Consider the following 19,563-nt stretch of genomic DNA (forward strand, 5'->3'; position numbering starts at 1 on the left):
TGTTCGTTACCAAGTAACCTGATTTTAGAGGAAGTTGGTGATTGCATCGATAAGCACGGCATAGTTAAGTTTCAAAATGCCTGTGGAACGAGTGTCGGCAGCTTCATGGAAATGCTCACCTACTACCTAAAATTCACATTCATTTGTCATGACAATACGCTTTTAATTCAAAAACAAGGAGTGTGTATTGGTTCATGTTTGGCACCCATACTTAGCAACATTTTGTTGGCACGTTATGACAGGGGCTTACTCGCTTGCCTACAGCTGACGACCGTAAGAATATTTAGCTTTGTGGACGACTTTTTAGTATTTTCTCCAGTTGACGCTTGTGACACGGAGTTAGCTTCCAAGACAATTATTGATGCCTTCAGTGAGATAATGAAGGATTTTACATTAACAACAGAAGAGCCCACTAATGACCGTTTAAGGTTTTTAGCCATTGAAATTGTTTTTAAACCTCATCACGTGTGCTGGAGCTACTCGCCTCGCTCAAAGAAAGGGCTTCTCCCGTTTTCGTCTGCACACTCCAAACTCGTAAAACGAGGCATCACTAAGGCATGCTTGCGAGCTGCTCTGAAGCGCTCGTGCGAGCCCTCTGTTGAACAGAGTTTTTCAGCGCAAGTCAACAGACTAACATCAGCAGGCTACTCGACAGCGTGTTGTGCAGTGTTGCTGGTGGCGTTGTAAAAAGAGTTAAAGTACACCGAAGAACAAGTTATGCAGTCCCCGCCTTCGAAATCTAGGCTTGCCGTCATTCCTTATGTACACCATGTTTCCCATAACATTAAGAAAATTGCGGCCAAGGCAGGTGTGAGGGTGGTGCGCAATGCCCCAAATAAACTGAGTGGGTTGTGCAAAATAGCCAACAGGGAGGATACAGTCGCGGGCAAAAGCTGCTATAAGAATCACATTCGTGGCTTTATTGACTGTACAACGCAGGTTGTCTATAAAATCCTGCTTGATTGTAAATGTTGCTATATCGAGCAAACAGAGAGGTGCATTAATGATCACCTGCACGACCATGCCGCTTCACTAAAAGGAAACCCGTACAAGCATCTGGCTGCCCACTGTAACACGTGTGGTTGCACCCCAATATTTAAGTGTGAACTAATTGGCAGATATAGTGAAAAGTGTGAGCGGGAAATTTTTGAAGCATTTTGCATATTCAAAAGTGGCGATACGTGCGTCAGTTCTGCATCCCTCATGCTCTCAATAAAAGAACTGGATTATCTTCTTGGCTGACGCTTATCCTTCTTTTTATGTTTTTAAGGTCACATTCAATGATGTCTTTATATGCTGCTTCTGCAAATAAAGCATATGGTTGCTAGTCAGTGTACTGTCCTGTGCTCTTTACTCGCTCATCCTGTGTTGCGCTGTTCCTGTTTTTATTCTAGAGAATTCTGTACTGCGCTTTCAAGAGCCAAGAAGGAATTCTTTGATAAAGCTCTTCCTTTGCTACTGCATTCTAATCCCCGTAAATTTTGGAGCCTTATTAACGGTACTAAAAGGACACACATTCAATTAATCCAATCTAATGTTCCAGTAGTTCAAAGCAAATGCTGCAATGTTCTGAATAATGTGTTTGTTACTCATTTTCATAAGAGCACCCCCACAGTATTTCCGCATATACCAAAAACCAACTTCTTACCAATGGATTCTATCGCTATTGATGCAGTTGGCGTCGAAAGGCTGATTGTCAACTAACTTAGAGGTGTCTTCATCGGCTGGTCCTGATTGTATCGCATCAAGAATGCTGAAGTGTACACAAATTTATTCTTCACTGATATTGTCAAAGCTTTTTCAACAGTCAATACAGATATCTACACTGCCCTCTGACTGGAAGATAGGGAAGGTGGTCCCTGTGCACAAATCTGGTGATGTATGTTCCCCCAGTAATTACCATCCCATATCATTAACAGCCATTCCAGTAAAAATCCTAGAGCATATAATATACTCACACCTCATTGAATTCCTTGAGTCCAATACCTTCTTCAGCATTTATCAGCATGAATTCCGTAAAGCAGTTTCGTGTGAAACACAATTGCTATGTTTTACTAACGACTTGTTTATTAACGCAGATCATGACTTTGATACTGATTGCACATATTTTGATTTTGCTAAAGCATTTGACTCCGCCTCACATGATCTACTTATCTTCAAGCTTAATCAATTTAACATAGACCCCAATGTACTTGTTGTTTTGTTCATGGGGTTTTACATGCCAAAACCACTTTTTGATTATGAGACATGCTGTAGTGGGGGACTCCGGAAGTTTTGACCACCTGGGGTTCTTTAACGTGCACCTAAATCTAAGTACACGGGTGTTTTCGCATTTTGCCCCCATCGAAATGCGGCCACCGTGGCCAGGATTCGATCCTGCCACCTCGTGCTTAGAAGCCCAACATTATAGCCACTAAGCAACCACAGCGGGTCCCAATGTACTTTCATGGATTAAGAAATTTCTCTCTAACCGTGGTCAGTATATGACGGCTAACAACTTCTCTTCACCTAATTCTTCCGTAACATCTGGTGTCCCGCAAGGGTCCGTTTTGGGCCCCCTGCTCTTCTTGACTTACATTAATGATCTTCCTACTTGCCTTTCTTCCTCAACTGTCTGACTGTTTGCAGATGACTTTGTGGTTTACCAGAAAATTACTAACTATGCCGTTTATCTCAACCTGCAATGTGATTTAGATAGGGTATTTGAATGGTACATTCAATGGCTCATGACACTTAATACAACTAAATGTAAAGGTATGCAAGTTTCTCGCCACAGCACTAATCATTGTCCGTGTACTTACTGCCTCAATAATATTCCTTTACCATCTGTTGACAGTTATAAATACCTTGGTGTTCACATTTCTTCCAATCTTTCGTGGAATATGCATGTCAAATATGTAACGAACAATGCTAATTGCATGCTTGGTTATCTGCATCAAAACTTTTTGATGCCCCATCGTCACTGAAGTTAACATTTTACAAAACCTTGGTATGTTCTAAATAAAAGCACGCATGCGCCATATGGGATCCTACTCAGACTACACTTATTCAAACTCTTGAAGCCATTCAGAATCGTGGAGCACATTTCATCTTATCCAATTATCCACGTCATTCAAGTGTCATATCTATGAAGAAAACCCTAAACTTGCCTGACCTTTCGTTGTGTTGAAACTCATCTCACCTTAACCTTTTTCATAAAATCTATTATTATAACGAGTTGAAGGACGTTCTGTTCATCCACCTATTATATATCTTCAAGGACCAATCATCGCTTCAAGGTGGGTCTACCTTCTTGTCGCACGAAATTGTGTAATGACTCTTGTTCCTAGAACAAGTGTTGCACGGAACCACCTTCCCTCCACAATTGCCAGCATAACTGATGACCACAAGTTCAAGATCGCTTAACAAGACGCCTTGTAAAATTTTTCTTTTTCGTTTGCTGCACGTGTTGCCATTTTCCCCCCCACTCCTTTCTGTAGTGCCTTTGGCCCCTGAAAGTATTTTAAATAAATAAACAAACAAATAAATAAATAAATAAATAAATAAATACATAAATGAAAGAACCCATTGAATATAATGCGCCATTCCATTAGCAGGTCGGTGTACTGTAGAGAAACCTATGAGGTGACATTATTTGTTCAGTTTTTAAGTAGGAATTTATTTTTTTGTTACTTATTTTTTGTACTTATTTGTGTACTCTGCTGCTCGGATCTTGTATAAGATCCGAGCAGATCCGACCATGTTTTAAAAGCGAACCTAAGCCAATCATGACCTCCGATCGGTGTTGCCGGCCGATGCATTAATAATCAGCTTAGGGAACACCACACAATTCAAGCTCATTTTGTCATGCACTGTCGCAATTAGGGGTGTAAACCTGTCTTTGATAAATGCAAGATTGTATCTAGGAGCAAATCAAGCCTTACTAGAGAAATTATTGAAGCTGCCGCAATTTCACACGCAGGAAAAAACTGTGTCGGTTGTCCATCGATAGCCTTGTGAAAAAAAGTGCTGACCTTCCTAGATTAAAATGCCAGGGTGCAATAGCGTTATGAGCAGGTTCTGTGCGCGTGTGTGATCTTGTTTTTTTTTTGCCGAGTGTTCACAATAAAACCGGCTGCACACTGGCAAAATAAACATTTTTGACTAAAGTCAGTGCTGCATCTCTGTACTTCGTGTGCCTCCTTCGTCTCAGTCAGTACCCGCGCTATAGCCTTCTACATTTTCAACCAACAAGCCCAACTGGTTATTCTGGGGCACTATCAGAAATCGTTGCTCGAAACATGTTTGGTTTGCGTTCAGTTTTGCCCCACGCGACTGACCTACGCTGCACTGACGTCATCAGGCATGCCTGTCCGCGTGGCCTAGGCCAATCACGTGAGGCAAAACTGAACTAAAATTGAACGCGTGTTTCGAACAACAATCTACGATCGTACCCTTACTGAACTTCATTGTTTGGAACATTGGCACATATTTCAAGTACATTATAAAGGGGCACTAATGAGCAGCACTAATCAGTATTAATTGTAAGGTAGTCTCAAAACCATTTTCTCATTCTAAATGTTTGTTGCTGTGGAAGACAAAGGCCAAATGTCCATATTTAAAAATTCATGGCAAAAACGAGAGAAAGTGCTGCAGGACTCCGTAGAAAATATACAGCAGAACCTCACTGATAAGATCCCATTTCGCAAGACTTCCCAGCACAATCGTTTGCAATCGAAAGCACAAAAAATGAACCAATACAGTTACGCATCTTTACCATTAAATATGTTTCTGTACTGTGATCATATGATTGGTTTTCGGGCCGCTAGATCAGATGTGAACAAGAAAAGGCGTGAGGCACACACGATGGAGAGCAGTAGGAGTTCGCCACTGCAGCTCCCCCGCAGTACCCGCCCGTGTCACGTGAAAACGCCACCACACACTCAGTTTCTTCTTCCGGTAACAGCAAATATCGCAGCTGGTCGTGCGTTGCATTCGCACCTATCTGTTTCCCGGTGCACGTGTTGTAGCTCAGAAGCGCACAGTACGCTTTTAAAAGGATATAACCCAAACACACCGCTGAAGTGAGCGTCATGCTTCGCCTTGGCGGCATCGTATTGCAACAATGCCCACCATCTCGATTTTGTTTTGGTTTCCAGACACCTAGGCCTCTCCGGACCCACCAGCAGAGTGTGTCAGTTTCTCATGCTGCAACGACTTGCGTAGCACTTCACATTATGTAGATGTCAACTATAGTTTGAGTCTGCCGATAACTTAGTGATTTTGTGTCATATGTTTTCCAAGTTAGTATGCTTTCTTTCTCCCGTTATTTCCCAAAATGCATGAACGAGGTTCTACTGTATTTGCTTAGGATAAAAACATCGTTGACCCTGAAAGACAAGATTGCCATCTCCTTGACAGTTGTCATGAAGCTAAAATGATATGGGTTACTCAGAAAGAAAGTATTTTCAGTTAAAGACATTATTAAAAAAAGTTATTTCTAGTCTAGGGACCGAACCTGAGCCTAATGCCCTTCAATCTGCCTTTTGCGACGCCAAACTGCGCATACGCAGCGCCCTAGCGGCTGAGGACCGAAGCAATTTGGCAGGTGCACGGCCGGACTCGACTCTCCTCCAAGTAAGTGGAATCCGGCCGTGGCAGGCGCTGCACTTGTCAGTGGAATAGGGCACCAGCAGTTTCTCTTAGACTTTTACAGACTGGCACATATCTGTGTCTTGCCGTTCTACACGAAGTTTACCACAACGTATCTCGCAAAGATGCCTGTCCGTCCTGTGGGCAGACCTCCACTCTAGCACACATGTTCTGGAAGTGCGGGTCGAGATACTCCAAGTTCAGCAATGAGGAGCGGGACTCGCTTCTGCGTCTCTAGACAAGCAAATCCTGGCTGTCCGGCATGCCCGTGACCGGGCCGGTGTGCTAGACCAGCCAGTCCCAACGTGGGACTAGCTGGGTGCACTATGAGTTCGCATCCTCGCCGGACCTTCCATAAAGTTATTTCACTCAATTGTCAGCCTTGCCAATCTCGCTGCTACGCGCACAGAACACCTTTCGAACATTATTGCCATGAAAATTTGCATGATGCCAATGTCGTGTGTCGTTTACGGCTGCACCTCCTGTGACCATCCCAGCAGGGCAATGCGGATTTTTCAATTTTCGTCTGTAAAATGTGATCGACAGCGCCATGAAGCCTGGATTTGGGCTGTGAAGCGGCAAGATGCACAAGGGCATCCACAGTAGCTGTCAGCAGCATCTAGACTGTGCAGGAAGCACTTTGTGACAGGTATGTATTGGCATATGCAGTTTACCTGTGTTTGTCATTACTGACTCATATGAATAATGTCGACAAAGACGCAAATGTTTGTTTGAGCTAGCAAAACAAACAATATGTGAGCTCGCGTGACCTGGTTGAGTGAAACGCAGTTTTTTTTTTTTTTTCTATCGTCTCTGTGCATCTGCTGCTGGGATGCCATCATTTCGCAACTTCACACTGTGCACACTTACAGCTTTATAAACGCTCAGCGAATGCTCGTGATGTCGGCATAGTTATCTGTCAGAGCCAAGCTCACCTGCACTGCCGAGCTGACGTGGGAAACAGCGTGCACTGTGGAAGTTGCTGATAGTGCTAGTTAGCAATTGTTGCTAGTTGTCGTTTCATCATTATTGTTGGCACGAAGTAAAGTAATATTTACTTGCAAAAGCAAATCGAGTTTAGCGAATTGAGATGTAGTATGGCACGTACTAAGGCTAATTTTCCTGTGCGGCGTCTTCTGGAGTCGAGTGGTGCGTCTTATTGTGTAACTGAAACATTTCAGGGGCGCCTTCGCTGTCGCCCAGACATCTGGACTTGACACCGACGCTGTTTGTGTACACAGACCAGTTAAAAAAAAAAGGATGCAGTCGACATCCTTGTGACCGGCAGCGCAGCGGTCAGTGCAGTTGGCACAGGGCATTCGTTCCATTCGTGTCTCAGCGGGTGGTGCAGTATAAAGCTATGGGTGCAGCCCATTCGTGTTTGAAGGGATGGAAGGGCGACGAGAAAGAGGCGCTGAAGAATGAGTGCACTGTGGCGATTGGGACGGCGGGCGATCATGCAGTGGCTTGAATTTCTTTTTCTTTTTTTCTTTTCAAGCATTTGCATTTCATTTACTTTTAGCGCAAACACTTAGCAACCAGACTTCATCGTTATAACCGATAATGTGGCATGGCGGCATTGTAGTAAGTGGGTTATTTCACCATAGAAAACATACAAAAGTTGATGGTGCAGCTGCTTCTCATTGTTATAACCGATATATTGTTAAAGCCGGCATCGTTATAACTGGGTTCGACTGTAGTCTAAGTGTGATAAGATGCTATCACATCCCATGCGCTGTATGCTTTGGATGCATGCGAGTGAAAGCATGTGAGGTTGAGCCGAGAAGGATGGTGGCTTGATGAGTGCCGCATGAGCAAGAGGAAAGCTGACGGTTAATGTGATTAAGAGTGTGCAATTGCAGGGGGGAGGGGTGGTAGCTTGGCACACAGGTGGGTAGCTTGGCACATCTCTCATTTTCTAGTGCAACTGAGCATGGCTTTCAGCGCAGCTAAGCATGTACACAGCCCGCATGCCCTGTTTTAGAAGTAATCTGCTGCATGTGCAGAGAGTGGCCATGTTGAAATGGCATGGCATCCTGTGCCTTCCCATACGTTCTGTACTGGAGGTAGTGCAATCTTGAGTTTCATAGATGCGTTGAAGTGAGAAGCAGATGAATTCGCTTCCCACTGGCACTTTTCATGATAGCACCATCCCACTGCGGGTGACACTACAGGCGAGGGGGTGAAGTGGATGCGAAAGCATGGCTGGCTTCGCTTCGTACTGCCGATTTGAAGATACAGTCGACACAGCACGAAACCTATCTTTCACCATCGACTCACAAATTTAACAAAACATTTTTTCGTATACAAATTTGCTTTTTCCAATTGACCTATAATTTCAAAAATTTTGCAGCCCCTTGCGTGCTGGAAAAATCCATCGGCGACTGTACGTATTTGCATGAAAGGTTGAACTTCAACGTAATAAAATTTTGATCTAACATTTCATTATACTTCAAGCAGGCATGTGTTGACACAGGCGTGGTACAATATCTATGTAAAATGGCAATTTGGCACAGCATGCAGCAGCATTTCCTTCATGGTGCAGTTAAGCCCAACTGACGCAGCACTTATATTGCTGCAAAAGGGACAATCCAACAAGTTAATTTACTGGCACATGTATATTCTTTTTAAGATGCCTTTGCCACCGCATTCTTGACCTGTCACTGATTACAATAAAGAGGCATCAATATCAATAAAAACAAAACAGGGCATGTGGACTGTAAAACGGGAAGTCCATCTCTTACAAATTCAGCTTCAAAATCAAGTACAAAAACCATTTGACTACACGGTCTAATACACATGTCACACGGTGCACTTTCAATTGCGATCGAGCCAGATCAGGATCAAATGTCTATTGTGATTGGATCCTTTGCACAATTTCTGGGAGGGAGCCAATCACGGTTGCTAATTTTGATCTGGATCACACTCGATCGCAACTGAAATTGGCCATGTGACACTGGTATAAAATCCAAAGTGACAACTGAGTTATAACACTCCACAATGAAGGGCATAAGAAATTTCTTTAACTGGTTGGGCTCCTTTAAAGAGACACTGAAACATTTCCCTTGAAACTTGAGAAACAGATTAGAATGAGTGCAATGGCTTTCAATATATTCCTCCCAAAATTTTTGAAAAGGAACTACTGTATTTACACAATTGTAAGTCGACCTATTTTTTTTTTTTAATTTGAAAATCTGAAGTGGGGGGGGGGGGGGGTCGACTTAAATCGAAACCAAAGCATGGCACTGCCAAAAAAAGCGAAACCAACGAGATATCAGAGGAGCTACAACGTAGTTTATGTTTACTCTATGGCCCTACCCGTAGCTTTTTCGCTATCCCGCGCGTTTGTTCGCTTTTCAGAAGGGTCTTTCAACATTTTTTAGAGTTTTACAGTGCACACAACACTCATGGGGGGGTGTCGATAGTTGATGGAAGTGCTGCTATTCCATTTGCGGCGGCACCCTCAGAACGGCGGCACTTGCGGGGAGTATCGATAGTACATGGGAGAGCAGACACCGCTCACGTGTTTCTCTTTCCCTGTAGCTCTTAGTTTGACGCGTTCGACTTGACTGCCAGCTACGTGCTACTTCCATGCTTCCTCGGCTGTCATGAGTGCTCCAAGCCCACTAAACATTCGGCGCTCGTTCACAGCAGCGTTCAAGAGGGCTGCCATCCTTTACACCAAAGAAACAAATTACTGCGCAGCGGGCCGCAAGTTCGATGTTTCTGAATGGGTGGTGCAAGAGTGGCGACTGCAGCGAAGCAAAATTTTTACCTGTGACGGCAAGCGAAGAATTTCCCACGGGCTAAGTCAGGACGCTTTCCAGAGCTGTAGGCCAAGCTTGTGGTTCAAGTAACTGAAATGTGTCACCGGACCCTGCCAGTGAAATTGTGACATGGTCACGAAACAAGCCCGGATTTTTGCCTTTTAAGGACCAGCTCCACAGTGTGGCAGAAGACCGCAAACTTACGCCAACCGGACCTGTCAAAAGGGCCTCCCCGACAGGTGCGTGTGGTTGAGTGCATTCGGCGTGGGCTGCTGTCCCACAATGTCGTGGTGCAGTCGTTTGACAAACGTGGAATTTCGCTGGACGACGTGCTGTGGGACCTTAGCAGCAATGACGATGGCAACACTAGTGAGGACGATGGCACAAGTGAAGACGAGTAGTCCAGTGACCATGCCAGCTACTAATAAATTTTCGTTATGTAATGCGCCGTCAGGTATGCTCCTTTTTTTTTTTCTTTTTCCCTGTCACATGCGATATGGGGGGGGGGGGGGGGGTCGACTTAGATTCGAGTAGACTTACAATCGTGTAAATATAGTAATATGAATGGAAATACAGGGTTGTTGATATAAATCCAAAGCTTCTCCGTGCTCAGAGTGGCAACAATTCAGCAAAGACGACAGGCCACATTTGCACTGTGCCACAACGTCATCAAACCATAAACCATGGATAGGACAGGAGGGTGGCACCATTTCAATCACTTCGCATTGAGAAGATGCCCTAGCAAATGAGCACATAGTATGACTAAGAAAACACAAGTATACTGCATTACTACGTCTTTTAGGAAATGCAACATACAGGAAGAAGTCACTGCGGACAGAGCAAAGCACAGGAAAGTTAAGAGATCGCAAAATAACGGAATTCTGCCAGTGATCGAAGCAAATAATTAACAGAGACCCTTGGCTCAGCATGTATTACCTCACGAAAGCAATGTGTGTGGCAAAATCCACAATCTGCTTGACAGTGCATGAAGACCTGCGGTATATATCCTTTGTACCAAAAAACAGCTTTTAACTGAGGACTTGCTTGACCAGAAGGTAAAGGCCCGAGGCTTTCCTGAATGACCTGAAGTACATGAACGCTGGCTTCCTTTCTTCTTGGATGAGATGGACTTCAATGAAGCCGGAACCTTGACCTGCCAAAATAGACCTTGGATATGCCATAGTGCAACTGATGTACCCATGGTCATGCGCACACCAAATTTCCCACCTCAGCAATTGTCTGTGATGAGCAGTGAGGGTGATGTCATGGTGCCCCACTGTTTTTTGAGGATGGTCTGAGAGAGATTGGGTAGACCCTGGATAGACAAGGTGGCTGCTGGAAGGAAGTGTGTTTTCTAGCATGGCTTGGCTCTGGCACAAAAGGCAAGGTAGGTACAACCGTGGCTTTGTGACGTGTCCTACCAGTGGTCTTACGGCCCTCTCCAGGCCAGAATGAAACCATCTTGACTGCTACATGTGTGTGTGTGTGGGGGGGTGTTAAGACAAAGGTCAATAGGAACCTTGAAGGCATTCATAAAGTAGGTGCTAAAGAACTTGGAGAGAAAGAGGAGGTAAAGCACACCTTCAGACATTTCATGCTTAGGCTTGAGGGGGTTGTGGCAGCTGACAAAGGTTATAATAAATATTTTCATTTCACAAGGTTCATCTTAACTCTGTACACAGTTTTGTACAAATACAGCCGAACCCATTTATAAGGACTCGATGAGGAGTAGTTGTATCAGTATTTTGTTACATGTGAACTCGCCCTTCAAAAAGCGCAAAAATTAACGGTACTATAGCTGGCGTCGGCAGCTACAATTCGACACCACTTCAGCATGAAAATAGGTTTTTCAGTACCTTAATTATCTTTCCCAACACTTTTCCACACCTAAGTACAAGTTTCCATTAAAAAAAAGTTACCTAAAGAACAAAATGCAGCATCGCAGCTCCTTTGAAACAGCACTCAGTCGGTTGCGATCACCTGCCATTTAGAAACTATGAGTGTATCTGCCGCCATTTTTTCTTTGAGAGCTGGTGATACATTTTACTATCAGCGAGACATGAGTGGATTCTAAATATGATAGCAAAACGCTCTAGTTGGTTGGAGGCAAAAACTACCATGGCATGCCAGCATTTTGCAAAGGTCTTGTTGTTACAAGTGCAATATCGGCCCCACACATGCTGAGAGCAGCGAAATTACATTTCTTTATGTCTATTCGGCTGAAAAAGTGCCAAGTTCAAAAGGTAGAATGCCCTTGCGAACCATAACCAACAACTTTGTGTTGGTTATGTGTTGGTGTTGGTTAGCACATCATCTGTGTCATGTGCTGCGTTTATGCCAACTCGGGTTGCATGAATATTGAGCAGCCGTTGGTTCAAATTGACCCAAAATAGCATATGTAACATTAGTGCACACAGTGCCACAGAGAGAACTAAGCAAAAAAAAAAAAAAAATCACTGACGATTACAATACTCTTTAATCCGAAATTTGAGCGCAGCTCTACATGTGTTTCCATTTTGAGATATATTGGCTAGCGCGGAAAATTTGTCTCGTGCAGCACATTGCAAACGGAGTGAAGTGTGGTGTGACTGCTTCGTTAATCTGGAGATCGCGAGAGGCAGCGCGTGAGTGACGTGTGGGCGCGATTCACAGCAGCTACCTGCAAACACACTTCCCAGATGATGCGCGCTGCTCTGACACCATCTTGCAACCATCGTCACGGCACTTTGCTTTTCTTCTCACACTTTTCCCATACCCTCCTCACGTCTTTCATCCCCCGCCGCCCTCTGCATTTCCTCTTTTATCCTTTGCTGAGCTCATTCACTTGGTTACACCAACGCTGACGCTCACTGCAGGAATGGCCGTCTAAGAGCTGCACTCTAAAATGAGAGTGCCACCGCTGAAGTTTCTAAGATTGCATGCGGTGCCACCAAGGTGCCGCAAAGAGAACTCCATTGTAGTGTGCCACTGCCATGACCTCCAAGATCAGTGACCACGGCAACTGTATGCTGTACTGCTTCGCCCTGAAGCATGCTGGAGAGATGCCTTGAAAGCAATGATTGAAAGCAAGCGACTTTTCTCACGGCTTCTCAAATCCGTGCGCAGAGCTTGCTCATCTCAGCAGTCAAATCCTGGTCATGGCTGGACTGCAGCAGGGTCGTGTATGTGAAGTGTGTGTGTGTAGGGGGTGTGTGCCCACTTCAGTTGAGCTTCTGTGCTTCGGAACTTCACGTGCGCCCTCCTTTTACAGTGGCCGAGAAGTGTCCGTCCTGTCGTAGCAGTACACTTCTGAAAATGTTCATGATATCTGCAGGAAGTTTCAATAGGCAGAGTTAGAAAATCGTAAATGCTATAAAATCTGGTCATTATAACCAATACAGTAAAACCTCGTTAAACCGTACCCGCTTAAACAGTAGTTTCGTTTTAAAAGTGGTAAAGTCAAATCCCTGACTCAGCGGCCATTCAACATAAAGTGTTTTGTATCCGTATCAACCGTACCAGCTTATTGCGTACGTATCGGTTAGCACGTAGTGTTTCCACTTTTCGTCGTGCAAACACGGCGGTGCATTGTCTCCATCAGGCGTCTCGGCAGAACAACAGGCCTCAGAGATCGGAACTAGCCTCCAAGCGCCTTGTGCGTTTGTGAGCGAAGCCACATCAACATCAACATGATTTCGGCACTGTGCCAGAGAGCATTGTGGCCAACGTATTTAGATTGATGTGGCATCATGCAAACAAGGACTCCCGTTATTGCCAAAGCTCGGATAAAAAAGATGCCGGATGCTCAGCATAGAAAAAAAATTAGACATCCTTTGTGCTATCGAAAGTGACACGAAGTCGGCGCTGGCACGCGACATGGGTCTGCTGTTGACTACATTGCGTGGCATTTGGAATGTGAAGAAGTTGCTTGGCAGTGCTGCTGCGACCACAAAAGGATGTAGACTACGAGGTCAGACTTTTTGCCATCGTTGCCTCTGTTGTTGCCGATGTGTAACCTAGCGACAGTGATGAGGGCGACACGGGAAGCGACAGCATGGGCGATTCAGGTCCAACAGTGGCAGAACTGCACGTTACGTCAGCCTCATGAATGCAATCGTTGCGACGAGAACGGCACCCCGCAACGAAAAAGGCGCCCCACGACTTCTGCAACGCTACCATGCCGGTGCACAGAGAATATGCAACGGCAATGAGGAATATGCCATGCAAGTGTTTGCCGAGAAGATAGGGCTGGGTGAAAAGCTGGCTCGTAGCTTCAATAAGTTTGAGGCCGCTGTCGTCGCTACTAGGCCACCGCAACATCAAACGAAAATAACACTTTTGTCGCACAAAGTGAATAAATACTGCACGTCTTTTTCCCTTTTCATCGCACTCCCTCTGAGTTCCATTTTTAACAGGTAAGTGGGCTATCTCATGCTACATCGGTTAAGCAGTACTACTGCTTAGTACATACTTTTTTTGAGCTCCGGCCAACTATGGTTTAATGAGGTTTCACTGTACATTGCTAAATCTAGGATCGCTATATGCAAGTTCAACTGTATACCAATTTTTCTTTTCTTCTGGCTTGGGTATTGTTCTTTGCATTGCATATTGCATATTGCTTTGCATTGCATTGCATATTGCATTGCTTTGCATATTCCTGATTCACCTTGATGACCCTGTATAAAGAGCACAATGTTTACTTACCCCATTACCTCATCAACTCGTTGGTTCCTCTCAGCAGTGCCCTGTACACTGCTCATTTCGCTTTGTGGTGCACTTATGGTAATCTTTTCAAATTGGAATCTCACAAAGGTGCCCAAGAATGACAAAGGAGTGGTGACAGGATAGGCAGGACATGGTAATAACCATTGCTTACCCATTTCCTAGGAGATCATGAAGGGTTGGCATGTGTGCTCATCAGTAATTCATCCTCATAAACACCCAACTGCAGGCATCTATAGGCGGTCGCATTGGCTGGAATGCCATTGTTGATGTAATAAACGGTGGAAAACTAAAGTTGTGCCTCAAAATTCACAGGAGTGAGAGCAAACAAGCTACTGTGCAACACTGTAGGCATTCTGCTGCATGTAGCGCAATACTTTTGACTTACAGTCGAACCGGGATATATCGAATTTGAAGGGGATCAGAAAATAGTTCGATATAGCGAAAATTTGATATACAGATATAGGCTAAAACCGCACTCGCGATCATAACAAATTGTGGCTTACCAATTGGAACAGCCGCGAATCACATAGCATGTGCATGCAATATGAAAGTGCTTTATTTCACGGAAAAAAAATCACTAATTTTGGGCTGCCTTTTCCTCTGGGAAATGAAGTTGAAAACACTAGTCTCAATCTTTTCAAGACTGTCCAGGTGCGAGAGCCCAGTGCCTTCCATTTCGCCGCAACAGCGCCGAATCAGGCTGAACGCTGACGCCAGTTCAGTGGCTGTGCATGGACATATTTCTTCGAAAACACAATTTCCCTCATCGCCGTCTTGAACGCCAGCTATTCCGGCCACAATGTCCTCATCAGCGAGTTCGCCTACCGCTTGAACTTCGCTGTCAACGTTAATGAAGTCCTCAACAGTCACTTCAGACGAGACGGCGCTGGGAAAATTGGGCAAGTCGCGAAACACGTCCTCCACGCACTCGTCGTCATCTAAAGCTTCCGGACATTCATCTCCGGCCACTTCAAGGCCTGCTTTGCTGAAACAGTTGGCTACTGTGGCCTGCTTCACGTCGCCCCAAGTGCCGGTAATCATTTGGATCGCACCGAGCAGGTCAATCTTGAGATCAGTTCCCATGCGGAGGTTTACGAGGAGCCTTTGAATAAGTCGCTTCCTATAACCTACCATGAATGCCTTTATGATACCCTGGTCGAGGGGCTGCAGTCTCGCTGTGGTGTTCGGCGGGAGAAACTTCAGTTCGATGTGCTGCAGCTTGCAAGTTGTTTGATGGGCCGAACAGCTGTCTACCAGAAGGCAAACTCGGCGGCCCGATTCGCCCAACTCAGCGTCCCAAGCCTGCAGCCATTCAATAAAAAGTTGACGTGTCATCCAGGCCTTCCTATTACAGCCATAGCGGACGGGAAGCTGTTTGCAGTTCTTGAAGCAGCGCGGTGACTTGCTCTTCCCGATCACGAATGGCTGTAGCTTGCACGAGCCGTCCTTGTTGGTCACAAGCAGCAGCGACACACGCACTTTGCTCATTTTACCGCCGTGACATGAGGTTCCACGAAGAGCGAGTGTCTTATTCAGCAACATTTGCCAAAAAAGACCACTTTCGTCTGCATTGAAGCAGACAAAACTGCAGGCGAAAACTGTCTGCAGGGAAAAACTTCGCAGTGATCTTCGACCACTCCTCAGAAAGCCACTGCTGCATCTCCTGGCTGCTGACAGCCCCACTTTCGCCTGAAATGGCCTTTCGTACAATGCCTTGGCAGTTATTAAACCGTTGCAGCCACCCAGTGCAACCGCAAAAGTTCTCTTCGCCAAGAGCCGTAGCAAACCATTTGGCCTTTTCGATTAATATCGGGCCATCAAAATGAATATTTTTCGCTCGGATTTCAAGAAACCACGTATAGAGTGCCTTCTCCACTTTGTCAAAAGCAGCAGGGCGCACACGACATACTTCCAAGCTACTTTCCTCACCTGCTTTAAGCTTGATGTCCTGCTTGTTTTTTAACAACGTACTTAAAGTACTCCGCGGAATGCCGAATGCGTCTGCCATGGAAGACTTAATTTCTCCGTTCTCGACTTGATGGATTACCTCAAGCTTTCTTGCAAAGTCCAGATTCTTCCTCTTTTTTATGTCCGCGAATGCCATAGCTCACCAGATGACTGCAGTCATACACGCTACACACGGCACGTTGAAACACAGGCACACAAAAGAAAAACGCGTGAGGTGCAGATGGAGCGGTTCGAGCGAAGCCTAGCCGAGTGGTAGTCAACGGGGCTGCGAAGGAATGAGAAAGGGGAAAGAAAGAAGAGAGCAGGGATAAAGACTGGTGGAATATGCCATCGAAGGCGCTGTGAGCGCAATCGCTGCTTTGCTATGCTTCGTTTTTTGAGCCCTCTCTGGTTCTCTCGTCTCCCCTGGCCCACGAGTGACCGTGCCAGACCCCTCCCTTACAACTGGTTTTCTCTCTCTTCCTTTCCCCAGGAAGCGTGGCTTGGACACGTCGCCGCGTGTCTCGATGCCGTGCACTCTCTTCACTGAGCTCCATGACCTTGCCCAATGCACACGCTGGCGGTACAGGAGGAGCGAGAGAGCTCGCGCCGGTGGGGCGCAAAAATGGGAGAAAGGCTCCGAGTCTCCGCCGCAAGGCGAAGGCCATGCATGCGCAGAGGAGGAGCCTGCTGACTGACTCTGTGGAAATGTTCTCCCCTGAGGACCGGACATGAATGTCTTTTGGAAAAGCGCACCTTTCAGGGGCGTGGCACGGCGTTCGATATATCGAATGTCCGGCGAAAATGGAATTCAATATACTACGCAATTGTCCTATACATTTACATAGTACCGTATTTACTCGCATTATGATCGCACTTTCTTGTCAAAAAAATTGATGCAAATTCAGGGGTGGGATCATTATGTGGGTTAAATTTCCCGCGAAAAGAAAAAATTCTTTTTTTTTTTCGCGTTTGCTGCGGGATGACAACAGGTCAACAAATAGGCGGCCGGCGGAGCAAGCCGAACGCGATTCTTTTTTCTTCTCGCGAGTACAATGCGTGCATTGAAACAGTTTTTTCCGTATCAGTAATGAATAATATTGTTAATATCGGCAAGTTTGCGGCAATAACGTAGCCATGTCCACTTTGAGGGTACAGAAACCCATGGCGGGCATGCTGCAGAAACTGCGGCATTTGTCTTTCCTACTATCCTAATACAGCACGTTTCCGCTAAAGGTGGGCGAATATCTTAGCTGTGTTACAAGCATTGGCGTACGAATAGGGTACACTTTAACGTATCAGTGTAAACGTGGCTACTATCGTTGCCGCTCGCGATTTGTTGCGTGCCCACAAGTGCAGACGAGAAGGATCGAAAGGCGCCTTTTTTGTTGTCATTGTTGACCACAACCATTTTAAGGCCTACACATAATAAAGGCAAGTTTGGTTGTAGCTTTTTTTTTTTTTTATGTCATGGAAGTGCGGAAAGTGATGGAAGGAATGAAACGGGGCAACTGCTTAAGAATGTTCGGTGCGTGCAGTCCGCCTGGTTTGTCTTGAGTCGTTCGTGTAGGATTCAACAGATGGTAAGCGCGACCATTATTGGTATGTATTATTGGTATTGATATGATCATCAGATGGTATGTCGCGACCACACGACATATCGCTGTGGCAAGTTCACGGTGCGATCATCACACGGAAAATTTTAAAAATCTAATTTTGACGACAAAATTCAGGGGTGCGATCATTATGCGAGTAAATATGGTATTTTCAAGGGGGTAATCTGCGTGTTCGATATAGCCAACAATTCGAAATATGCGGGTTCGATATATATCCGGGTTCGACTGTATGTGTTGACGGCAGTTACACCTATAGATCAAGAACATTTTCTTATCACGCTTTACAAATGTTTAGTGCCCCTTTGATGTGCACCGAAAGCTTACCACATGATTCACAGTAGATTATTTTTGCATTCAGTGCCCACTAGAATGCGGCTGCTAAGGTGGTGAACTGAAGTGGCAACCTTGTGCTCACCAGAAGAACAGCATTGCCATTGACTTATCGCAGTGAGTGAAAAACTCCCTCCAAGCACTTTTGTTCCACAGTTAAAGAGCTTCTGTGTCAACCTCAAAGTGCAACTTCCTAGGTATTTAACCAACACCAACGTCCCAGTCCCTTCAATTAACTTTAAGAGCACTGAGTGCATCCCTGCCAAAGATGACAAAAGGTTGGTCACTCACCCATATCTGTATCCCCAAGGTCTAGCCGATGAAAGTGACCATTGTGCTGCCGGCTGTCAGGGTCTAGCCCATTAGCCACCATTGTCCGTCCCTCACTGCCCTCCACGACCATGTCTGTCCCACAGTCATCATCATTGTGGTCCCCATTCAGTGCTGTGTCCCCATTTGTCGTGCTGCTGTCCGAGGCTGCCACTCCATTAGAGGCCACATCACTTCCTGTTGACTTTGGTGATGAACTCAGTAGCAGTAATCGTGGGCTGGAGCCAGGCGAGCGCCTAGCTGGTCGCACTTCACTGTCTGTACCATTGACCATTTCAACAAATTGACGGCAGCGCAGCAGAAACAGCAAGTTCGGATTGTTTTCCAGCAGGCCGGGATAGAGCCTCTGTGTTGTCTCAATGGCCTCTCCAACACGACCTGCCAGCACCAATTTCTGGATTCCTGAGGCGACAAAAGAACAGTTCTCTCTCAGATGTATATCATGAGTGAAAACATTTATTTTGCAATTTCACAAATAGATACATCTTCAAATTTTCTACGAATGCTGGAAGTAAATAGTTGACTTCTTTCTGTGCAAAAAATTTAGAAGTCAATTTATAACAGTAGCAGTGCTAACTCAGCATACTCTGAATAATGTTTACCCACTCTTATATTAATTACAGTCTACGCTCGTTACAACAGACCTGCCTACAACAGACTTTCAGATATAACAGACCCTATTTCAGCCTTAGTTGGTTTACCTATTTTATTAATGCAATGAAGTTCACTTTTAACAAACCGCACTACAATGGACGAACGGCTAGAGCGGATGGGATTATCGGCATTTTTTTAAAAAATCGAGCATATAAAATGGACTTGTGCCGTGTTGACACAGGCTGACAACTGACTTGTGAGGGACAGCCGATGATTGCGGCTTAATATCGCGCACGCAAGGAAGGAAGGCGGGGCGGAAACGTGGTGTCTTCTTTCGCGCGCTAAGCACGGAGTGGGGAGGCGACAGAGTGGGGGATTCTACTCCAGCGGCTGCTGCTTACGTGGAGGCCATTGTACCTTGAAAGCGATCTAAGATGTAGACAAAGTGCTTGCCCGTGTGGGCGCTGTATCTTGAAAGCAATCTGCGATGTGCACCAAGTTTGCGCCAGCGCAGGCGCCATATCTTGAAAGCGATCTGCAATGTGGAAAAAGTGCGTCCAGCGCCAGTAGCTTCGTATGTACTGTGCTTTGGACGTTTAGTTCGCATTAAACCGGGAGACAGCATGAAGATCAACTCGCTCACT

General features: G+C 45.4%; 1 protein-coding gene across 2 annotated transcripts in view; it reads right to left on the reverse strand.

Moving 5' to 3' along the window:
- The window catches only part of RanBPM (Ran-binding protein M), a 55,237-nt gene that overhangs the window by 19,418 nt on the left and 16,256 nt on the right, over positions 1-19,563 (reverse strand). The window contains exons 7-8 of one of the 2 annotated variants that reach the window (XM_075674881.1): positions 18,287-18,727; positions 12,247-12,705 (exon numbers count right to left, since the gene is read on the reverse strand). In XM_075674881.1, coding sequence (XP_075530996.1) covers positions 12,626-12,705; positions 18,287-18,727 — 521 coding nt within the window. In that variant the 3' untranslated portion in view covers positions 12,247-12,625. Of the gene's footprint in view, positions 1-12,246; positions 12,706-18,286; positions 18,728-19,563 lie in introns of those variants that run through there. The other variant, XM_075674873.1, reaches the window with a different exon arrangement.

This window comes from Dermacentor variabilis, chromosome 1, assembly GCF_050947875.1.
Source record: "Dermacentor variabilis isolate Ectoservices chromosome 1, ASM5094787v1, whole genome shotgun sequence".
Lineage (NCBI taxonomy): Eukaryota > Metazoa > Arthropoda > Arachnida > Ixodida > Ixodidae > Dermacentor > Dermacentor variabilis.